At 44.4% G+C, this 22388-nt stretch overlaps 1 protein-coding gene across 1 annotated transcript in view; it reads left to right on the top strand.

Annotated features, from left to right (window-relative positions):
- Positions 1-21953, top strand: part of WDPCP (WD repeat containing planar cell polarity effector) — a 109814-nt gene extending 87861 nt beyond the window's left edge. The window contains exons 14-17 of the mRNA XM_009993435.1: positions 4601-4736; positions 13700-13800; positions 15321-15349; positions 21903-21953. Of these exons, the coding sequence (XP_009991737.1) occupies positions 4601-4736; positions 13700-13800; positions 15321-15349; positions 21903-21953 (317 nt within the window). The remainder of the gene's footprint in view (positions 1-4600; positions 4737-13699; positions 13801-15320; positions 15350-21902) is intronic.
- Positions 21954-22388: the final 435 nt, after the last annotated feature.

The raw sequence follows: 22388 nt of genomic DNA, 5'->3' as shown, positions 1-22388 counted from the left end.
TAAAACTAAACAATTTTATTAGAATCTGTTTATTTAGAAAGACATTTTCAGGAAAACAATTGTAGCCAGAAGAAAAGAACTGACCACACTCAAGTCAGCAGTGGAAGTTCCCTCTAATTTGGATGCCAAAAGACTATTACTCAGTGGCTTTAAAAATACCTTCCTATAGTTTGAGAAAACCTGGGGTAGAGTTAAGGTGAAGTAGCCTGATAATGTGTGAGCTTATGCTTAATCTCACACCACCTGCAGTGGTTATTTGCCTTAAAGACAAACAAAAAACCCAAATAAAATGAACAAAAAATCACAAAAGCTCAAGAGCTTGATTTCAACAGGTAAAAATTTTTAAAAAGTAAAATAACAAGTTAATGCATAATAAAAGAAGATATTAATGTATTCACATGGAAGTAGCTATTCAGGTTTAAAAAAAAATTATTTACTTTAATGCCTAAAAAAAAGTATGATTGTTTGGGTTATTATTAAACCATACTGTTTTACAGCACTCGCTTTGCTCATCAGACCCTTGATTTGTTTCTTTTAGAAAAACTGAATTATTTACTTATTTTAAAAAAAAACAAAACACACCAGTATTTCTGATGTCTGTGTGGTTCACTGGGAGTTCATTGGGATATATTTGCAACTCCTGGAGCAAAAAAACGATATTTTATCTTTAGAAGGAGTTACATTTTTTGACCTTGCTGAATTTTTCAAAGATCAGCATGAAGAGTTTTGATTAAATGCTTGCTTCAGCGTTTTAAAGGCTTCTTGTGGCCCTGTTGCCTAAGGAGGTCGTACATTACGATTGCTCTGTAAACATCAGATTGAACAGAATTGGCTCTGCATGCCATGCCAGGCACACAAAGAAGAAGTCAAATGGCCTATCTCTGGCTTATCAACTAGTTTATTTTTCATGCCCCCAAAAAAGGCTATTTTTTCCAAGAGCAGCTGCTGCTTTGTAAATAATTTAATGGATTCTCTTAAGTAAAGCTGTCAATTTGCAAACAATATTAACATGAGATTTTCATTTTACCGTGGGATCGCATGTTTTAAAATGCATTTTTAACCCTGAAAGTCCAGTGGAGGATACTGGAGAATGGAAACACCTTCTAGTTTTCAGGCACAGATCCGAAAGAGAATAGATACAGTTAAATAATTACACATCTATAAGCAGGGAAAGCATGAGATCTCATCAGCTGTGAACGGTGTTCAGAAAGCATCCTGCTCATAAAAGTGTAAGAAAACTTCTAGTGGACTTGTAAAGAAATGTATTTGGCTATTTCAGACAGGCCCTGGACATAACAAGAGCAGCTGTCAGCAGATTTTAGAAATGCAGGATGCACACTGAGCAGTTGTGTGTGTGCAACATTATCCTAATATTTGTAATGACAAATGAGATTTTGTAGATGAAGATTTTTAGCCCAATATCACTCATATTATTGCATCTGATAAATTACCTTAATGATGAAACAATGTTAGCCATGATACTGACTTTCAGGTTTTTAAAATTCAAATTCAGATTAAAATCCTCAGATGCTAACATGATAAGCAAATATTAGGTTACAATTAAAAACAGCAAGTTTATTGGGCAATAAACCAAAGGAAGAACCCAGATAACCTGAATATGAAATCTCAGGTGCAACTTATGATACCTCCAGTGCTAGCACAGAGTCAAGTCTTTATTAAGCACCAAACCCTAGCCAGAGCCCTCATCTAAATGTGAGGACCACCACCCAGCTCTATGGCGTTGTTGCCAAAATCCTGCCCTTATTAATTAAATGTGGGATACGTTGCCTCTGGTTTGGGAAGGGCTGTGTTGTTTAAACAGTGTTCCTTATGCATTTGTTATTTCTGCTGCAGCACTTCTCACAGGGAACACAGTCCAATGTCCCACAACAAAAATGTTTATTTCTTTACTCTGGAGCTCATATCTGATGGTTTTGTGGCTTTGAACCACTCCTGGCACCTGATCCTATCTAATGTACTACTGCAACACTGCAGCTCTATACCCAGGCTTGAATAGGTTCAATCCTTCTAACTTTAGATCAGTTGCAGATATTTAATCCAGATATGAACGTGCAAAGAAATCTATTTGCTCTCCCTTGGGTGAGAAACCCCCTTGTTCCTCAATTTTGGCTAAAATTGTGTGCTTGCATATGACAGACTGCTCTGTTTTCCATGAGGCATCCACTAGCATTCTTTAACAAGGTGTAGCTGTGCTGCATCCACAGCATGAAATATCCAAGTCAGTGGCCATCTTAGTCATATATTAGAAATATCATAGAATCACAAAATCTTGGAATGGTTTGGTTTGGAAGGGACCTTAAAGATCATCTAGTTTCACCTCCCTGCCATGGGCAGGGACACCTTCCACTAGACCAGGTTGCTCAAACCTCCATCCACAGCTTCTCTGGGCAGTATATCCAGCCTCTTTCAGTTTGAAACTGCTCCCCCTTGTCCTGTTACTACATGCCCTTGTAAAAAGTCCCTCTCCAGCTTTCCTGTAGGCTCCTTCAGGTACCAGAAGGCTGCTATGCCACATGTGAACAGGGTACACCCAAATTGTAGCCCCCTTCACATTGCAAAGCTACCAGGTCTCTCCCAGAGCACATACATGAGTTACACTTAAGTGACTGATGTGAGAGGGCTGTGATTTATTCAGATCTGGTTCTCAGCAGGTATGAGAAAATGCAAATAAACAGTATGATGGAAAGAGTTCAAGACCAAGCTGACCAAATCCTTTTTTGTTTCCTTTCTCAATACACACTTCTCTCTCATTTATGTTCTGAGATGCCACTGCTCTTTGGAGCTAGGCCAGTCTCAGGAGTCATGTCTAAGGAGAAGCCACGGACACTGTATTCTGGTGATAGTTTGCAACTTCAAGAGGCAAATCAAGTAGGCTTTAGACATTACAGAGTAGGTGAAAAGAAAAAAAAAAAAAAAAAAAGTGGGAAAAAGGTTAATTTCCCTCCTTAAAAGCTAAGGACAAGTGAAAAGGAAGGCTCTGCAGGACCAAAGACTTGGTTCACAGGTAGAAGCATGCCAATGAGAGCTGTGTTCCCAGGCTGAGGCTGTCAAAGTTTGTCCCACCAGAGTGGGACAGTGGATCACACACGTATCAACAGATATTTTGTTTAAGCCCTTTCCCAGAGTTCTTCATGTTTATCAAAAGCAGTTTCTCCTGCACCTTTTAAGTTCTCTGTATTGCTCCCCTCATTCTCTTGGCTGCTCACTCTGCAATAGGCTCCAAGAAGAGATCTTCAGAGAAACCTATTTACTTGCTCTTGAGTTGAGTTTCATAGATACAGACCATTGCTTGTACATTTTTTTCCTCCCTCCTTTTTTTCTCTTTGGATTTTTAATTTGGGGTAGAGGAGAAGCTGCACCAGGGCCAGTTTAGCTCCTGCATTTACTGTAAGGTATTCATGCTTGGAGTTATATTGCCCCTGACCAGGTCGGTTGTTTTCAGCAATTCCCCACATTGCTCCACATGTGGGAAACAGCAGCACAGGAGGAGACTCATCAGCTACCTGAGAAAGCCAAATTGGTTGCCACACTTCACTCTCTCTTGCACTGCAGATGCTAATAATATTTAGGTAGCATGAAGAGTAAAAAGAGTCCACAGCAATCTTACAGCATTAGCTTTTTAGGACTCAGAGATTCAGAGGCACTTACAAGTAGATTTGCCCTCCTAAGCTGGTGAGCACTCTGGGTCTCTGGCCAAAATGTAAACTAGCAGTATGGCAACGCTTGCAAGAGCATTTTATTCTTCACACTGCCCATGGTGTTGCCATGGGTATCGTGCAGATTAGCTTATACAGGATCTGGGAAGGCAGAGAACAAGGGGAGAGAAACAGGATTAAAAAAAGAAAAAACGCAAAGGGGTCTCACGATTTTGAGAAAAATCTTTTAAAGTCTTTATCTGTAACAGGATTTTTTTTTTCCTTAATCCAAATTCTGCTAGCCTGGGGTTTGATTACATTATTTATTTATTTGTTTCTTTTCAGTCTTACACCTAGAATATGTGAAGATTCCTTCTCTGTAATTTTAAGTGGCTTGGGTATTTTCAAACAATTTACTTGCCCAAAGGGCTCAGACTGAAACTTGGGAATTGGAGGTCCCTCCTGCACCTGCATGAAGACTTCAGGTCTTGATTGTGAACGAAAATATTTTGAAACAAAGCTAAGGAAAGGCTTTATTTTTAAAGAAAGGAGTTACATATACCCTTGTGGGAGAACAGTCTAACTGATGAGACACTGATCTGTATGGCAACAGTGAAATACAGCAGCCTTTGGCAGCCAGCTAGACCTTTTGTAGTTGACACTTTAGATAAGGCATTTCCTTCTTGTTAACTAAGCCTACACACACTCCCTCTCTTCCAAAAACTCTTGGATGTGTTGTCACTGATCATTAGCCACTTGGCTTCCTTTGCAAGGGGAAAAGTCAAGGATGAAAGCTGTATAAGAGCACGGTTTTCCATTTGATTTCATCCATTACAAGAGAGAACACCCTTGTCCTTATTGATATCTAAGGCAAACAGTTGGCAGCTGGGTTGGTATTTTTAAATTAGGCAAGCCTGTGACCATATCTTGATTCATCTTAACAGAACTTTTGGGGCACTCAGATGAAGAAGACCCATTGGGCAAAGCTTTCAGTGACCGATCTTCAGAGCATGGAGAAAACCATGACCCACCTGCTTCTGGTCCAGCCATCAGGCCACCACTGCAGAGCTGCACCCGCAGGTGAGCCACGCAGGAGAGGGCACATGGGCAACTTGTGTGTCTATCAAACATGCTTCATAAGGCCAAGGAAAGCTCTGTATTTCCATTACAGAACACAGAAGGGAGGGAGAAACAATCAACTAAAGTACTTTTGAAATGTACGTTTGATATTTTGAACTTTCCCGACAACCTCAGTTGTCACCTGCATCATGACTGTAAACACAATAAAACATTAAGATGCTACGCAGGATCTAAGAGAAACTTGGAACCCAGAAGGACATGACAGGGATGCAAAGTAATCTCCAGATAGACACTTTGAGATCATTTAATGTGCACTAGCACAACTGTTTTCAAATTAAGCTGTTTGGGCAAATGCAGCCTTGCTTGATGAATGTGCAGAAGAATGAAATACAGCAGTGGAAATGCAGCAAATTAACAGTTACAGGTGGTAAAACCTAACACAATCTCTACAGATTCCTGTAAGCTCATCACTAGCCTGTAATCAAAATCCCTGGAATTACCTTTCTTCCAAAGTTGATTAAAACCTGGAACTTACCTGTTACGACAGAAACAACAGATTTGATGACTGGGTTTGTTTTTCAGTGCTTTTGTTTCTAGTGAACCAGCACATCACCTTGCAACAGACGGGAAGACAGAATGAAACAGCTCTTCTGCAAAGATTAAAAAAGCATTTATTTATTTTCTTTTTCTTCATTCATTCTTTATAGAAAAGATACAATTATTTGTTCCAAGTGGGTATATAAATGCACTTCTTTTTCTTTTCTATGCCTACTGTATATAGGAACATCTGTAGTAAATCTAGTGTGAGTACAATGTTGAACTTACTTATTGACAAATCATCCCAACAATTTGCATATTGATGTGCTGAACACTCTGTGTGAGCAAGAAAGACATTTCGTTCTTCTTCTCAAAAGCTGTATATTACCTGGTCCTCTGTATTTCCTCACATTAAGAGACTGAGCTTTTGCAGTATTACATACAATATCCATTATACCAGCTGCACACCACTAGTGACATTTTTATTTTATATATAGCCTACACCTTTTAGGACACAGAACACTGCATAAAGCTTTCAGAGATATCTAATGGAACTGGACATGAGGCCTGCTTTTCAAAATATAGTGCACAATTCTTCTGTCTTAACTTTTGGGATGGAGATAGCACCATATTGCTACAGGCAAATAACAAAGACAGTAAGACCATGCTGGCGACTGTATTTATTACAGAGGGCTTTCCAAGTGCTCCAACAAAGGAGCTCCTTTAACAGAGCACTAGAGCGGAGACTAATCCCAACATGCCTCTGATGCCAGGGTATAAACATGCTATCCTCCTGTCAGCTCACCTTTTCCCTTTCGGAGGTTGCTATGACTCACAGGTCTCTGGCAGTCCCACGTCTGCCTTCTTCAGGCATCCTGGGAGAGAGATTGCAGAGCTCAACTTTACTTCTGTTCCCAGGCTCCCTGGCTTGACCATGCTCTCCTGTGCCTGCCAAGGTGGGTCACCAGAAGTTGCTGGACCTCACGCGTGAGTCCTTGCAATTGCCAGAGCTGTATAAACCGCTGGGATTTCCCCAGGCTTTTGTTTGCCTCCTGCCAGGTTGCCAAGTATAAAGCAAGCTCCCCACCCACACAACCAGCTCCGCCTGCTGACACCCAGTGCTGGCAGCTGACCTACCCCAGGAGAGCCCAGAGTTTTTGGTTGCCTCTTGCAGAGCTGTGAAAAAAACTTCTCACAGCTCCCCTGGCTGGCCGCAGCTGCCTGAAGCTTGTCATCATGAATTTGAGTTTTAAAGGCACTCCCTGTGACAACGCCACAGGGAAGGTCACCTGCTGAGGCACAGGTGATTCCAACAACCTCCTCTGTGCTTTAAAAAAAACTCACAGACGGTTGCAAGCACATAACTGTAGCTTGTGTTTTGCCTCCAGTTTCACAGAGTTTGTTTTCTATAGTACATCTGCTGCCAAGTCTAAATCAGACTTCTTCATCTGAAGACTTTTGTATAAAGAAAGGCAGGTTTTGAGTGTTAGGAGCCTACATAAACAGGGATGTTGTCAGTTTGCAGTCATTGCCATGTGTCATCTCTCTGGCCAAGATTGGAGCATTGGGCATTGGAGCATTAATGGCAGAAAATTTAATAAGTCCAAATGCCAGATTCTGCGTCCAGGACAGAGTAATATCGGGCACAAGCATAAATGGAGAAGGGAGTGTCTGGAGAGCAGCCCTGCAGAAAGGGATCTGAGGGTACAGGCTGGCAGCAGGCTCCATAAGAGCCAGCAGTGTGCCCTGGCAGCCATGAGGACAAACCACATTCTGGGATGCATCAAACACAGCACAACCACCCAGCCAAAAGAGGTGATTCTCCCCCTGTATTCACTGATGGTGCAGCCTCACCTCGAGTTCTGCATGCAGTTCTGGGCTCCATGGTTCAAGAAGGATCTGAAGGCCCTTGATTGTATCCAGAGGAGGGCAACAAAGCTGGTGAAAGGCCTGGAAGGCATGTCCTGTGAGGAGCAGCTAAGGACTCAGTTTGTCTAGTTTGGAGAAGAGGAGGCCTTGGGATGAACTCATTACACTCAACAGGTTCCTGAGGAGGGGAAGTAGAGAAGGAGGTGCTGATTCCTTTTCCCCAGTAACCAGTGATAAGATGCATGAGAATGGCTTACAGAGGCACCAGGGGAGGTTTAGACTGGACAGTAGGAAGCATTTCTTTACCAAGAAAGTGGTCAAACACAGGAACAGGCTTCCTATAAAGGTGGTTGATGCCCCAACCATGTCAGTGTTTAAGAGACATGTGGGCAATGCCCTTAATAACATGCTTTACCTTTTGGTCAGCCCTGAAGTGGTCAGGCAGTTGAACTAGATGACCATTGTAGGTTACTGTAGAACTTCTACACTATTTCTATTCTATTCTATTCTATTCTATTCTATTCTATTCTATTCTATTCTATTCTATTCTATTCTGTTCTGTTCTGTTCTGTTCTGTTCTGTTCTGTTCTGTTCTGTTCTGTTCTGTTCTGTTCTGTTCTGTTCTGTTCTGTTCTGTTCTGTTCTGTTCTGTTCTGTTCTGTTCTGTTCTGTTCTGTTCTGTTCTTTTTCTATTCTATACCAGAGATTTGGCTGCCTGATCTGAGATATCAGCAGAGGACATAGTTTATAATGGGTAGGTGGTTACGTGGCACATGGGGAAATTTCTTTAAATTGATCCAATGTATGAACCCAAAATTAAATTACATTTGCTTTCTGCTGTCTCAGTGAATTCACTCAAAAAAATGGCAATACCGCCTTACTAAAATGCAGTGAAGTTTATGAAATCACAGTTCTGTAGCACTTACAGCTGAGTGCACAGCAGCTTCATTCTTCTAACTGATTTACCACATCACAAATTCATATCTGACATTTCCACTGTCCACTTCTTCCCAGTCTCCAACCACTACCTGCAGTTTCAAAATCAGTAATCAGGACACATCCTGCCTCCTGTAAAGGCCCTTTGTCATTTGTTAGCTTGGTCATTTTTTTGTTTTGCTATTGACTTTCTCCATTTCTCATGCTGTTTCTCATGTCTTCAATGTTTATGTATTCTGATCACCAGTGAGATAAATGTACATCCTGAATTGTTTCCTATTTACTTCTGAAGTCCTTCCCCTCAAGAAAAACAAAAGAAGAAAATTCTGATTTTGTAGTAGATTTACTAATATTTGTTGTTCCCTAACCCCATGCAGAATACAGTCTCCTGTCTTGGCCAAATCACTTCAGCCATGGTCGTAGGTATTACCATAGGCAACTTGTTGATTTACCTCCCTAGCATCACTTGAATCCATGAGATACTGCCTCTGAGGACTTGTGGTCTGTGGAGCAAGATTAGTCTGTAGCTTTTGCTTGCTTCATTTTTTTGCATGTTGGCATATTGTCAGTTCCTACAACAAATGCAGTCCTTTCTGGTGATGTGACAGGAGTTAGCTCAGATCTGGACCCTTGAGTGTTGCTCCAAGTTTAATGTAAGGAAACGTACTGTGACTCCCTTTCTGACCTTATGGATGTTTGCCAGCACCGATGGTTAATTTCTGCTGCTATCCATCCCAAGTTCCCACTAAGACACACACCTGAGCTGAACCAGCCTTGAAGTTGGATCTGCCTTAACAGTTGGATTTGCTTTGAGAAGAGGGTTGGGCCAGATGACCTCCAGAGCTCACTTCCAACCTAAGATCAATCAGTTCATTGCAAGTTGAGTCTCAGTGTTCAGTGTCATTAGTCTGGCAATAAAAACCCCACAACCTTATCTGTACAAGTAAATTGCAGGTCACACAGAGCCAGTAGCACCCCTCAATGTCCTCTTGTCCTATATGAATCCAACTGTACATGACCCCAAGCTCTTCTGTCTTCGAGGTGGCAGTGGTTCCCCTTAGCTTTGTAAGGCCCCACAGCAGGACTTTGCAGGTGTTCAGCAAGAGAACCCCATGGCTGCTCTTTTCGTCTTTCCCAGAGTCTCTTGTTGTCTGCCCTGGCTTTACAACTTTGTACCAGCTCATCAAACCAAACCCATTTAATCAATGGATCCACATTACTGCATTTCTAACACTGCCACCCCTGTTAGACCCAGATACATTCCTGAATCTGTATTTCAGCCAAGTTTCTGGAGGCTTGTCTCCAGCACATACCCAGACTACTTTCTCATAATTCAGCTTTGATGGAACTTTTGTTTTGGGACAGCTGAGGTGTATCTGGTGACTTACACCTAGCCAGAAGCCCTGGACAAGGGCCCTATGAAGACTAGCAGATGTTCCTGTTTAACTTACTTAATAAACCTTGTTACTGATGCCCTTCAGGGAGCCTATCTGCATATGTGTAACTGAAGCCCAGTTTTCAGGCTGTATGATTAACAAATCACTTCAATTAATTCTTGACATCATCATCTCCTTTGCTACTTTGCTACAAGGAAAAATGTGGCGTAGGATGGAGACATGGATAGAAAAGAGACAGAAAAGGCTGGAACCAAAATGATAGTTCATAAAATAGTCTCAAGGGTTTCATTCTCTGATAACTTATTTTGGGCAAAATCTGGTTTCTTTTCTTGCCTTAACAGTCAGAAAGCAGAGAACTTAGTTTGAGACTGAAGTATGCTTTACAGATAGAGAAAAACAGATTTACTTTGTGGCATTTTATGAAAGTAGCAATAGTGTTGCTGTCACAGGACAACTGTAGTCAACTTTCTGACCTGTGCACACAGAGAGAGAATAAGTTGTGAGCGATGAGGTTTTCAGGACAATGCTTCAGACAGGGGCATTGTATTTGCTGCAGTAGTTCCTTTCACTTTACCATGAATGGTACAGTTAAATGCCACCAATGAGGTACAGTCCAGGGAATAATTTTACAAGACAGAGCTCTCATCTCTGGCCTTTATTTGCCATTGACCATTGCCATTCTCTTCCTCCAAGTGTGAGATACGTTATAGTCCAGCAATTCTTGTCCCCTCTGTTATAATTCTTGTTATCTATTTATGGATACATTTTAATCGGCATAACTATTTTGCTGCCTGTAAAAAGGAAAATATATTCAGAAGGTATAGACCCTGTTGTTCAGAGGAGCAAGGTAATGTACTGATCCTCTCGTCAACGCATTAAAGGAGCTGATTGACACCCTATGGGACAGATTATTTCTGGATGAGTCAATTAGTGAGTGTCTGCCACCGTGCCAGTCTGGCACATCAGAGGACAGAGCTATGGCCATGCTCACACCTCTGCTGTTGGTATTGGTAACTGCAGGTGGGTTTCCTCCCCATCAACGTGTCATTCTCCTTCCTTACCATAATGCAAGTGGATTTGAATACCTTACACTTGTTGGTAGTGTCAGGATGTGTGTGAAGCTGGGTTGGGCTTTTATGTAGCTTATTATCCATCTACCTTGTCCTCATCCCCCAAACCAGAACTACTCCTATTTTAATACCAGTGACTAGGATAGAAGGCAAAAAAAAATACATAATCACAATGATTTTTATCATAAAACTTTCCTGTTGCTTATGTACTTAAAAATCTTCTGCTCTAGAAGGTTTTTATTTAAGCTCAGAAACATGTTTGTATATTCTGAATCTAGAGCATCACTGATGAAACCTCAGAAAACATTAGGGAAAAATGCATGTCAGTCTTTCATATCTGTATATGTTGGTGATTAAATCAACGTAAAGAGAGAGAGAACTAGAGTTATCCCACTTCTTCCCCTCTTGTGTGTCACATTTAAAAAAAAAACAAGCAACAAAACATTAAACAGATTTCTTACTCTATTGTTTTGTGCAATTAAACAAAATAAGCATTTGTCACAGTTATGGCACTTCTGTTTGTTCATCCACCATCAATGATCTTTTTCAGAAGTTCTCTTTCACCAAACCTAGTCTTGAAATAACAGGAATATAGGCTGAGAAATGCAACCTGCCACTTGTCCACATATAATCCTACAAGCTGCTCTATCTGCCCTAGCAGTTTTCAGTCCCAACATAACTCTATTAAGAGGCATGCTGCAGGGATGTGGCAATCCACTGTAGGAAATTCATCATGGAGATGGAATCCTGCAGCTCAGCAGTGCTAATCCTGGCCAGTTACTGCGGCTTCCCTTCTCATGCTTTGCTGCTGCTCAGCCCCAGTGAAGGCAACAGGGGCTCCCTGTGCATTGAGAACACAACAGCAGTCAAATATACATGGCTCTGTGTGAAGTTCCACTCTCAGTTTCTACATCTGTAAAACTGAGATAATGCATGACCAACTTTGAAGGGGTATTGGGCACATTAATTAGTCAACATGCATACAGCACCTTGAAAGTACAACATTAACTCTTACCAGCCCACAGGTACTCTAGATGCATCAAGGTGCACTCTTTGGCCTCTTGATTCCAGACAAAGGTCCTCTTGATTAAATTAGATTGCTAGCGTATTACTGCATTAGCTCACTTGAAGAAAGAAAAGCTTGAAAAAGCAATTTGGCTTCGTCACTTGAGCAGCATGTGTACTTAATGGAAATTTTTCCAGCAGTCACAAAACAAAGAAAAATCAATAAAATGTCTGCCAACTGTTCCACTGAAAACATTTTATAATCTATAGCACCAAGAATCCCGAGCCAAGATAAACCGGCGTTGCTGACAGAAAATACTGACAATTATTTTACATTGATTCAACTTGGCCCAGCCCAGACTGACCTTGTTTATTCATCTCTGTCTCTTAATTCATATTAACTTGGCATGAAAATGGGACATGTGGCATGTGGGCTGAAGACCATTTCTGTATCTTAGACTCAGATAAATGTAGCGCATTGAGTACTTCCAGTGCCTTGAGCTCTTAGGTAGATTTATATGCATTAGACAGAACTGGTTAAGTTCCTTTTATCCCCGCTGGGCTTTTCGTGTCTGTTGACTGTAAAACTAGAAGCTCGGTAGAAGTAACATCTTCTTCTAAGCCTTTGGATATACAGTAAATCCTCCCAGTACCGGTCAATTTTAAAGACATGTCCAAAGAGGATGGAGGGTTTTAAGCTCTTTTAAAACAAAAATAGAAGGGTTATGGCAATTTGGCAGCCAAAAAAGCGATTTGCGAGTCTCGGCAGAATCCAAGGCTGTGTGTAAGAAAGCTGATCAAGACACTGCAGAGGAGATAATGGGGCTGAAGAGCAGAAGAATCCCTCCATTTTTGCAACCAGCATAATCTGGTCTCCAATGAAGTTTCTTAGTTTCTTTTGCTAAACCAATAAAGCTTAGCATGATGGGAAGCTGCATTACTGCAGCTTAAAAATGTCTCAGGAAAGCTGATGAGGAGAGTTGCTTTTAGTTGCTTCACAGATGCCCGGCTGCTTGCATAGCTATTGCCTGACGGGTAGTGTGAAGACAAAGGCACAGGGAAAATCTGAGCTTTTTCTTTAGTTGTTTACACTCTCATCAGTAATAAAGGTCTTTTTATGCCTGGAATGTATTATTTGAGTTATCAAAGCTGAGCAAGGTTTTGCACTGTGGCAATTAACAAGTTGGGTGCCGCACAAAAGCCATCACATTTTCGTTCTCACAACTACACTGCTCTCATATCTGAAAGACACCCTTGAGTAAAACACTAGGTGAGTCAAACATTGCTATGTCCACAGAGGGGGAGGATCTACCCAAATGAGGAGAATTTTCCCAGTTGGCCTGGTTTGAGAGATTTATTTCATTTTCTGTGTTCAACTGGTTCTTGCCAGAGGCAGCACTCCCTTGGGCTTTGCCAGGCACTTGGCAGTTTGTGGACAGCAGGATGAGCAGTGAGTCGGCAAGCCGAGATAGCACAAGATAGCCTCCAAATTTCCAGTTCCACTGCCTTGGCAATGGATTGCCTTTCCACACACCTACGTAAACAGAGATTAATGATGAGTGAAGAAACCTAGACAAGCAAAACTGAAAAAGAAAAAAAAAAAAAAAAAGAAGAAAAAGGAAAAAACCTCCATCCGCGTTTTTTGTAACACAGGACTGATGTTCTCCTCCTTGCAGCTTCTTCATTACTTGGGTTTCAGTGATAGGGGTAGTGTGGGGAGAGGATTTAGCTGCAAAAACCTGCCTCTTGGGTCTGACAGCCTCCTCTCCCAGCAGCTGCCCAGCAGCCTCTGAGCAGGGCTGCAGCAGTGCCAAGCGCCTGCTGCATCTATTGCCTATCCCCAACTTGTCTGGCTTAACAAAACCTTAACTGCTCAAAAAAACACCAGCTTTACATCACAGCTTTGAATGACAGGATGGTGCTTGGGCGACTGCGTGGCCAAGTGAGCAATCCTAGTGATGCTCAGTCAACAAATGTACTGGTATCTGATAAAAAAGGGCTACAGTTTGTAGCCAGGGAATTACATAGGCTCCTATGTACTTGAGAAGATAGAAAACAAACAAAACAGCTTTGCTCTGCTATGCAGTGTCTCCCCAACTCTTCAGTCCTTGCTCCCTCCTCTTCTGTAATTTCTGTTTTGCTTCCAAAGACTCCCCAGCCGCAGACAGTCAGAGGACATGGAGCGTAAGCCTGGAGCGGGTGGCTGTGCCACCTCCCTGACAGGGAAACCCTTTTCCAGCAACCAGGAAGGTAAGAGAAGGGGTCTCTTTCAAATACGTGCAAAGGGGTGGAGCTAGAAATCATGGTGATAGCTATCTTGAAAAAGAATTTGGATCTAGGTAGGAAAATAAGGCAGTGGTATTGCAGCATACACTTGGTTTGTGTGTACCTGACAAGGAGAGGCATGAGGACTTGGCTACCAGTTCTCGCAACGTAGAATTAATCAACTAATCATATAAATCTCCTTATCTTAAAGCTCTATTCATGATTTAACAAAGACAGGCAAAATGTTTATGTGTTTTGGTCGTTGTTGCTCTGTTGCTTGATGTGCAGTGGCCGGCAGCCGAGCCTCACCAGTTAGATGGCTTGTGAAGTCGCGTTTTGTGCTACTTCTGCAGGGGGTCCTGGAGTAAATGGATGTGGCTGTCAGTGTTTGGTATCTGCATCATAGAGAGTCAAAGCAGTCCAGCCATATAATAAAGGAGCAGTCCAGCACTAGAAAGTCACGGTTGGAGTCATCCTGTAAAGTCAGCCAGGCAGAGATGTGTAAGAATATTTGTGCAGGGGGTGAGATGAGGATTTTTATCTTCTGCCTTGTCCAGCTGTCCCATCATACTGACAGGTATGTAGGAACTGAGCCAGTCTCCAGGCACACTGACACAGAAAGTCAAGGCATAACTGTGATTCCTATTCCACAAGTGAAAGAGATAGTTTAAAGCAAGCCAGCTATGGGTGCACTTCCACATTACAGTGAAGGAGAACTAGCAGCTTGCCACCATCAAAACAGGAAGGTCCTGCTTCCCTCTTACCACCTTCTTCTGCTCATGTTCATGAGATCACACAAGGGGCCACACAGCACCCAACCACAAAAAAAAAATATTTCCTGTGGGCTTTTGTCCATCCCCTGAATTAAATTGCCTTACCTGGGGATCAGAGGACAGCAGAGACGGCACCCAGTGAGGGGCAGGAGCACATTGCCTGCAGCAGGACTTCTTTCTGATGTTGGCAGCTGTTAATTCGGCTCAAGCTGTAACATGAAGCCTCATCTTCAAACACTTCCAGCAGCAACCCCGGCACTGCGCGGGCTGCAAAACCCTCCTGAGACACAAGATGAGCACTCAGGCAGCCTGGGCCGAGTTCCACCACCTACAGCTGCCTTGGACAGGTAGAGGGGTGTGCTACAGCCACAGCTCTGTCACAACACATGCATCCCACTCCTGCAACAGCTCCCTGCTGAGCTGGGATGAAGGGGGGACCCCACTCCATCACTGGCCTTGCATCTCCACACTATCCTATCCACAAAAATCACATTTGCTATAAATTGGTGTAGTGTTTGAGGGAATATGCTTATCCTACATGTATAAACTCGTATAAGCAATATATTAAATATTTTAATTCACCCATTAAATAGCAGGATATAAAATAGCTGTGTCCTATCAAAAAACCTGAAAGAGTTACCTAATACCATTCCATTATTTGTTTGGGTTTTTCAGCAAGTCAAATGGAATGTAAATAACATTGTGAGCTTTTTCTTTTCTTTTTTTTTAAAGGAAATTTGAGAGCAGTTCCTTCAAAGCAGGTAATGCATTTCTGGTATATTTTTTTTATTTCTGCTTGTTATTATTTACTCTATTTTGTAGCTTCCTGAAACTCCCCGAGCCTGTCCCTGCAAGCTGTCTGCCTGCAGGGCTCACTTGAAATTGGTAGAAATGCTTCTATACCACACTGCTAGAGCGGGGTTTCATCTGCGTCTTGGAATCGAGCACGATCAATGAAAGTTCAAAATTATTATGCCTGTTGGATGGGATCTAAGAAAGAATCTATTGTCTTCCATCCACGTTCATCTTAAACAAAGTGGCTGGCACTCTGGCGCTTTCAAGAGACAGACTACAGTAAAGAGGAGTGAAATACTACCCCATAGTGTCATGATCACTTTAAGCTGATTTGACTGCAAGGTCCTGCCAAAAAAGGTGGACCGTCCCTTCCCCCCGGTCCTCCAGTCTGCCCTGCATCAGCCTCCAGTCCTATGTCCTCCTTCCTCTCCCATGCTGGCTCAGGCACTTCTTCCCTGTGGGCAGGAAGACCCTACCCTGCCCCTCAAATCCTTCAGCTACCCTGATCTCCTACAGGAACCTTCCCTCCCAGCCTGGTTTGGTGCCCTATGCGCGTGGGTGGCAGTGGGGGTGTGTATAGAGCACATATGAAGGGCAATCCAGTCTCAAGAGCTGGTGAGTCAGCAGCATGCAGTACTGATGAACTCCTTCGGTTCTACTTTAAAGGAAGAAATAAAATAGTATAAAATAAAAGCTGTCTCATGGCAGCATGGATGAAGGCACAAGAGTGCCTGCATGCTAGTCTCCTCCCAGTTACAGTTCTTGTTAAACTTTCATTTTTGAGGCTGAAGTATTCAGTGTTTGGCCTCAGTACAAACAGATCACTAAGGAAAAGAAAAAAAAAAAAAGAAAGAAAACAGAAAAGAAAGGAAGTGCTTCACCCTCCCAGCAGAGCAGGATGGCACTTATTTATTTATTTATTTCATTACAAAACCAGCCCATGCCAAGTACAATCGTGCTCTAAGAGCTGTTCTACCAGTCCTGAAGCACCGGAGAAGAACACGCACCAGCCCCACCTCTGCAGCCTCCCCCAGGCCCCTGCACATTTCACTGGGTGGAGGATGGGGAAAGGCTGGGAAGCAGGTGACAAGAGTTCGCCACGCCAGGGTCGGTCTGGTGGGAATCCTGTGCTCAAAGGATGTCCCCAGTGGCCTCTTGATGGCTTCAGTGGCCTGGGGATACAGAGTAAAGCAAAATACATCCACAGGGACAGTCGGGAGGTGCTGGTGGGATTCCTGGGTTTGGACCTGGTTATCCAGATGGGTTATCCAGCTCCTTCCCTGAGCTGTGTATAGGATGTGCCTTGGGCCCACATCAGCGGCTGAGTTAATAAACTGAGAAGTTTGAAAGCTCTGGACTATCACAATAAAATCCACAAGCACAAACTCTCTGTAGTGGGAGCAACACGAAGAACAAAACTTTGCTGTCACATCATTAAGAACTTAGAAAAGGGAGCGGTTCCAAAAAAATACCGCAACTGAGCAGTTACCATTGCTAAAAGCTGGTGGGTGCAAATGTGACATCTGCGAACCTGGTGGAGGTGCCCTGATTTTGCCACAGAGTGCAGAGCTGCTTGTGCACTAGAAAATGAGGCACATCCATCTTTGCTGAGCTGCTCTGCTTCTTGCAGGAACAAGGGAAGGCAGACATGGTGCTGTTGGAGGCAGCAGCTCTGACAAGTGCAGAAGGAAACAACTTGCTGGGTAACAGGGAGCCTGTTGTGCACACGAGGTTTTTCAGAGTAGAAAAGCCATCCATGCAACATCAGCTTTTCAGCTCTGGGAGTATGTTTCCAGCACCGTTCTGTTATGACTTTTAATGGCCTGTGGGAATTTGGAATTCTTGCAGCACCTGAGTACCAGCACAGGAACCAGCACCCATCAAATCAGAGCAGCTCCTTTCTAGCTGGACTGACCTCTGGCTTTAGTTCAGCCCATCCCAAATCCAACCCAAACCCACCATCAGCACCAGCTCTACACCCGGACACAGCACCAGCCCTGCTGCATCCCTGCCAGCATTTGATGGACAGCCCGTCCCTGATGTCCCACTTTCACCCTCCTGCTCCCCCAGGCTGGCGTCCCTCCGTCACCACTTCCTGCACGTTGCTTCAGAGGGAGCCCTCACAATACCGGGCCTGGTGCCACGTAAGGGGAGCACACCCAAAACCCAGCCCTTCTTGCACAGTCAATTCTGCAGGAAGATCACTGCAGCTGCGAGCCCGATTATGTGCTTTGTCCCCCTTTGCCAGTTCATTGGTGAAAGACTGGAGCCAGAAGTGGCCTGTCCCCCAAGAAAATGGCCCTGGAGTGCTCAGTGGGAACGTCTCTGACATGGACCCTTATTTTGTAGGTGCATCATCTCACTCGTCTTCCTTGCTTGCTGCCGCTCTCAGCTATGAGGAAGCTTCTCCTCCCTGAAACTGTAAAGATCATGCAACAAAGCATTCCCAGTCACCTGCCCGAGCAGCTGGCTGTCACACAGCCAAACAACACTCAAGCGGTTGAACGAGGTTTGTTTTCCAGAGGAAAGCCTTAGCCCTGCAGCGTGCAGGAGGCAGCTTGGAGGCACAACTCTGCTGCCGCGGGGGCTGCCTGCGTCCCCCCCAGCAGCGCCGTTGGCTTCGCACTGGAGCAGGGCACGTGTGTCCCCACTGCAGCCCTTTGGTGCGTGGGTGACGATGGGTGAGGGCTGCCACCATGGTCTCCAGCTCACAGGCAGGACAAATGCAGACCACTTGGCCTTGCCAAGCTGGTTTGGGGCCAGTGTTGGCTGGAGGATCCCATCACTGAGGACAAAGGTGGGGTGGCATAGCTAGCTGCCAGAGGAACAAGGCTGCACTTTTTCTTGACTTCTGCATAGCTTGGTTGGGTAAGGCTTGTCAAGCAACAGAGGAGAAGCAAATGAGAAGTGAGCATCCCATCCACAATATTTGTTGGGGTCGGGATTTCATGTTCATGGTCAGTCCTATCTTCCAGGAAAGGCTGGAGATGGGATTGGTGTATCTTTGAGGGCCATGTTGCTCAAGACCCAGCCTACTCTTGCTGCTGTGAGCAAGGATTGCTACGTGATCTCCAGGTGGTCCCTCCTGGCCTGTGTTATTCTGGGTTTTCACAATCTTGAGAAAACTATATAGGGTCATTCAAAGAGTCTCCATTTAGCAGCACCCAGTAAGACCAAGTCTCCAAACACCCTGGTCACCAGCCTTGGTACAAATTAGACACTTTGGAAAATGTGAATCTCAACTGCTCTGTCTCTTTTGGACTGGACACTGATCTTATTTATAGGAATTTGAAGTCAGTGGTGCCTTATGGCTAACAAATGGTTCGTTTATTATGTTATCACTCAGCTGACCCACCAGCCAGAAGGTGCATGCTATCCAAGGGAAACAAGCATTTTCAGTGAAAGGGAGCAGTACCTAAGAATCCTAACAGGCATGCCCTTCCATATAGCCATTCTTGCAGCCTGGAATCAAGCAATCTCCACCTGAAAAAACAGGTAGTTAAAGTAATTCCCTGTGGCACCTTCATTTATTTTTCCCTCTCCCACTCTCCTCCTTTCCCACCTTCATCATGTCCTTGAGAATAATCCCCAGGAGAAAAAGCGTAGCCTCCTGGGAGCGATACTGCAGCACAGGGAAGAGGTTTCTCATATTTCCCACTCCTGGAGACCAAAGGGATCCTCCATTGTGCCTCAGACTTGGGGAGACCAAGCAAACCACTGCCTCCATCCTGCTATCCCTGCAGGTCTGAGATGGTTTAGTGGCTTTTCAATTACAGGGTGTGCCTTCCCATACCACACCTCCCTTTGCCTGCCAGAGGAGGACCACATCATTACCATGCAAAGTCCCACAATCTGAACTCTCCAGGGCACAAGTGGATGTTCTCCTGTCAGGATATTCATGTTTTCCTGCTCTGGATGACTAGCTGCTGATTACAACTGCAATGCTGGCTTCCCCTGTTCCTGGACAGCCCTCTTCCTGCCCTATGAAGATCAACTCTCATCAAATTATTGCGGCTTCTTTTATTGCCGAGGTGTTACATCAGAAAAGATGCAGATGTCAGAAAGAGAGTTCCAGTCATTGCTCTTCAGCCTCTGATTAACATTAAACACCTCTACAAGCGTGATGCCACATCACAGACTTCCCACGCGACACCGCCAAGTCTGCTTCAGCGTGACCAGAGAGATTTGCAAATAGTGTTGTTTTTTCCAAAGTATTGAAAAAAACACACCAAACAAAAAATCTCCAAACAGCAACTAAGTAGGTCTGCAGAGCTGGGTTCTCGTTAACCTCTCCCCAGAGAGTGGCACAAATCATAAATCACAGAACCCAGGTCAGATACCGCTCTGATGCACTCAGAACCCTGAGCCTTGAACAACAGGGACCTACACAAAACAACCTTGAACTCTAAATGTTGTGGTTTTTTCTCCAGCCTGCATTCACCTTCCCACCAATTCCCTTGGTCATCAGTACAAGCACCAGCAGTAACCCTTCTGCATTAAGGCACTGGCAGGGAAAAAAAGAGCCACCCTTCAGTCTCTTGTGCTCCTCAAAGCTTTACTGTTGTGGCTGCACTGAAAAAAAAAAAACCAAAAAAAAGAAAGAAAAAATCTCCAAACAGCAACTAAGTAGGTCTGCGGAGCTGGGTTCTCGTTAACCTCTCCCCAGAGAGTGGCACAAATCATAAATCACAGAACCCAGGTCAGATACCGCTCTGATGCACTCAGAACCCTGAGCCTTGAACAACAGGGACCTACACAAAACAACCTTGAACTCTAAATGTTGTGGTTTTTTCTCCAGCCTGCATTCACCTTCCCACCAATTCCCTTGGTCATCAGTACAAGCACCAGCAGTAACCCTTCTGCATTAAGGCACTGGCAGGGAAAAAAAGAGCCACCCTTCAGTCTCTTGTGCTCCTCAAAGCTTTACTGTTGTGGCTGGACTGAAAAAAAAAGACCAAAAAAAAGAAAGAAAAAAAAAAAGGTAATTTTTAGAGCCTCCAACAAGCATCATTCAGAGAGCAAGGAGAGCCCACAGAAAGCTTGCAGCCACCCAAAAACCAAGGCACATACCCATAGCCCCCCCATGAGGGCTACCATTGAGTAAGGCAACTCATAACCCCCTTGGAGACACTTGTGCAAGCAGCAGTCTCAGCAGTGAAGCTGTGCTTTGAGTTACAACACTGGAATAACCCTGGTGGGGTCTGAGGATGCGAGTGTGCCGGGTCAGATGGGACTTAAGGGAGGCTTTTTCATCATCTTCAAACGACCTCCAAGATTTAGCAGGGGGTCATATTGTGGCAGGGCCACCTCCCACCATCTCCCTGCAAGTGCCAAGGGACGGAGTGGAAGTGCAACTCGGTGCCCACGCGGTGCTCATTTTGAGCCATGGCACTTTTACTGTTTCCTCTGTGCTGAGGTAGGGAGGTTGTTTCAGAGAGTGATCTCTATCTCTGTGGTGAAATGCACATACCATGAGATGGAGCTGCTGCTCTGGTAAAGGTTGCTTATGAAGCTGCAAGAGTTAGTCGAATTTTTTTTTATTTTTTTTTCCTCTTTCCTGAAGTCAAGGAGCAGAGAGTCAGTCACATGAGTCCCCTCCACCCTTGCCAGAGCTCCCGCAGCCTGACACAGCCCTGACAGCCACCCCCTGGGGCTGAGCCCACCCCCCTTCCCACACCAGCCAGCGTGTCTTGCCCTCCGAGACAGGACAAACACACGTTTCCCTTTGTTTTCAGCTCCACACCTAGTTTATTCTTTGCATCGTGAAGGGCTGGATACTCATCTGTAATTGAAAAGAAAGCAATGACTCACTAGACTACGGCACCTTCCAAGGCGAAGTGTTTCATGCATTTTGCAGGCACACTGGCCCGTGTTGTGAAATACCTTCTGTTTGCAGCACACATTCCCCCCATCGTCATGGCCTTTGCAAAACCAGAGGGCTGGGGTTTCCACCCTGCGCGGGCACCGAGGGGGATTTGTGCTGAAATCACCTATTTGCATTGCATGAGGAATGCAAAATGCTATCCCTGTGTAACTTTGAAAACCTGGCTCGCTACCCACTGGCGTTAACCCAGCCTTGTGGTGTTTGCAGTGTGTTTTAATTAAAAGGTAACAAAAATCTAGAGTTTCACTTCAGCCAATAAGCTTCCAGGCGCTGGGGAAGGGGCTCGAAGGCAGGTGGAGCCTCAGCTCCCAGCTCCTCGCATCCCAACCCCGTGTACACTTCAGGGGACGCCATGAGCTGTCCCTGGAGCTGCAGCCCCTGGTTTCCCCAAGAGCAGCAGGGGAGGGGGCTTGCAAAGGGGCTTAAAAGCAACGGGAGAGGTGCCTTACCTTGCATGACAAGACAGTCTCTGCTTTAGGGCTGCATCCTCCATTCCCTGGCCAAGCTGGGACAGAGTCTGCAGTTTTCTCTTCTCCCTGGGTTGGGACGGTGTTTCCAACGACCAGGCAAGGTTTCCATTCCTCCCGGCACGTCGCTGCAGCTCGCCTGATCCTGCCTGGTTTTTTCCTTCGCAGGAGGCCGGAGACAGCGGGTCTCTCAAAGTCGTGCACTTTGGGCTGGTGTGACCACGTGCGGAATCCCAAAGCAAAGAACAAGAAACCTCACCGAGGTGGCGAAGTTCACAGAAAGTCCTTCAGCTAAATTCCAGACATCCCTGGATCTGGCCACCAGCAGAAGATGAGGCACTGGGCTTATAAAAAGTGCTGCCCTTAAACCTCCAAATTATTCCTGGGTTAGCACAAATGTATCCATGCACAGACTGCCCTCTGTTTGTCTTACAGAGGGAAATCTGGTGACGTTTTCATTGTGCCATTCAAAAATGTTTAAAAAGTGAGTAATCACAGACCAAACACAATGCTGAAAAATTTGGAGGTTGAGGGGACTATTGGACGAATCCATAAACTTCTCAGGGGAAAGTGTAATTCTCTGTGCATTATATATTTTAACAATCTTCACTTGGAAGCAGATTTGAATTTCCACTTAAGGCTCTGAAAACCGTC

Source organism: Chaetura pelagica, unplaced genomic scaffold, assembly GCF_000747805.2.
Source record: "Chaetura pelagica isolate M959 unplaced genomic scaffold, ChaPel_1.0 scaffold472, whole genome shotgun sequence".
Classification (NCBI taxonomy): Eukaryota; Metazoa; Chordata; class Aves; order Apodiformes; family Apodidae; genus Chaetura; species Chaetura pelagica.
The sequence above is the reverse complement of the archived record's forward strand: the minus strand, read 5'-3'. Positions and strand labels throughout refer to the sequence as shown.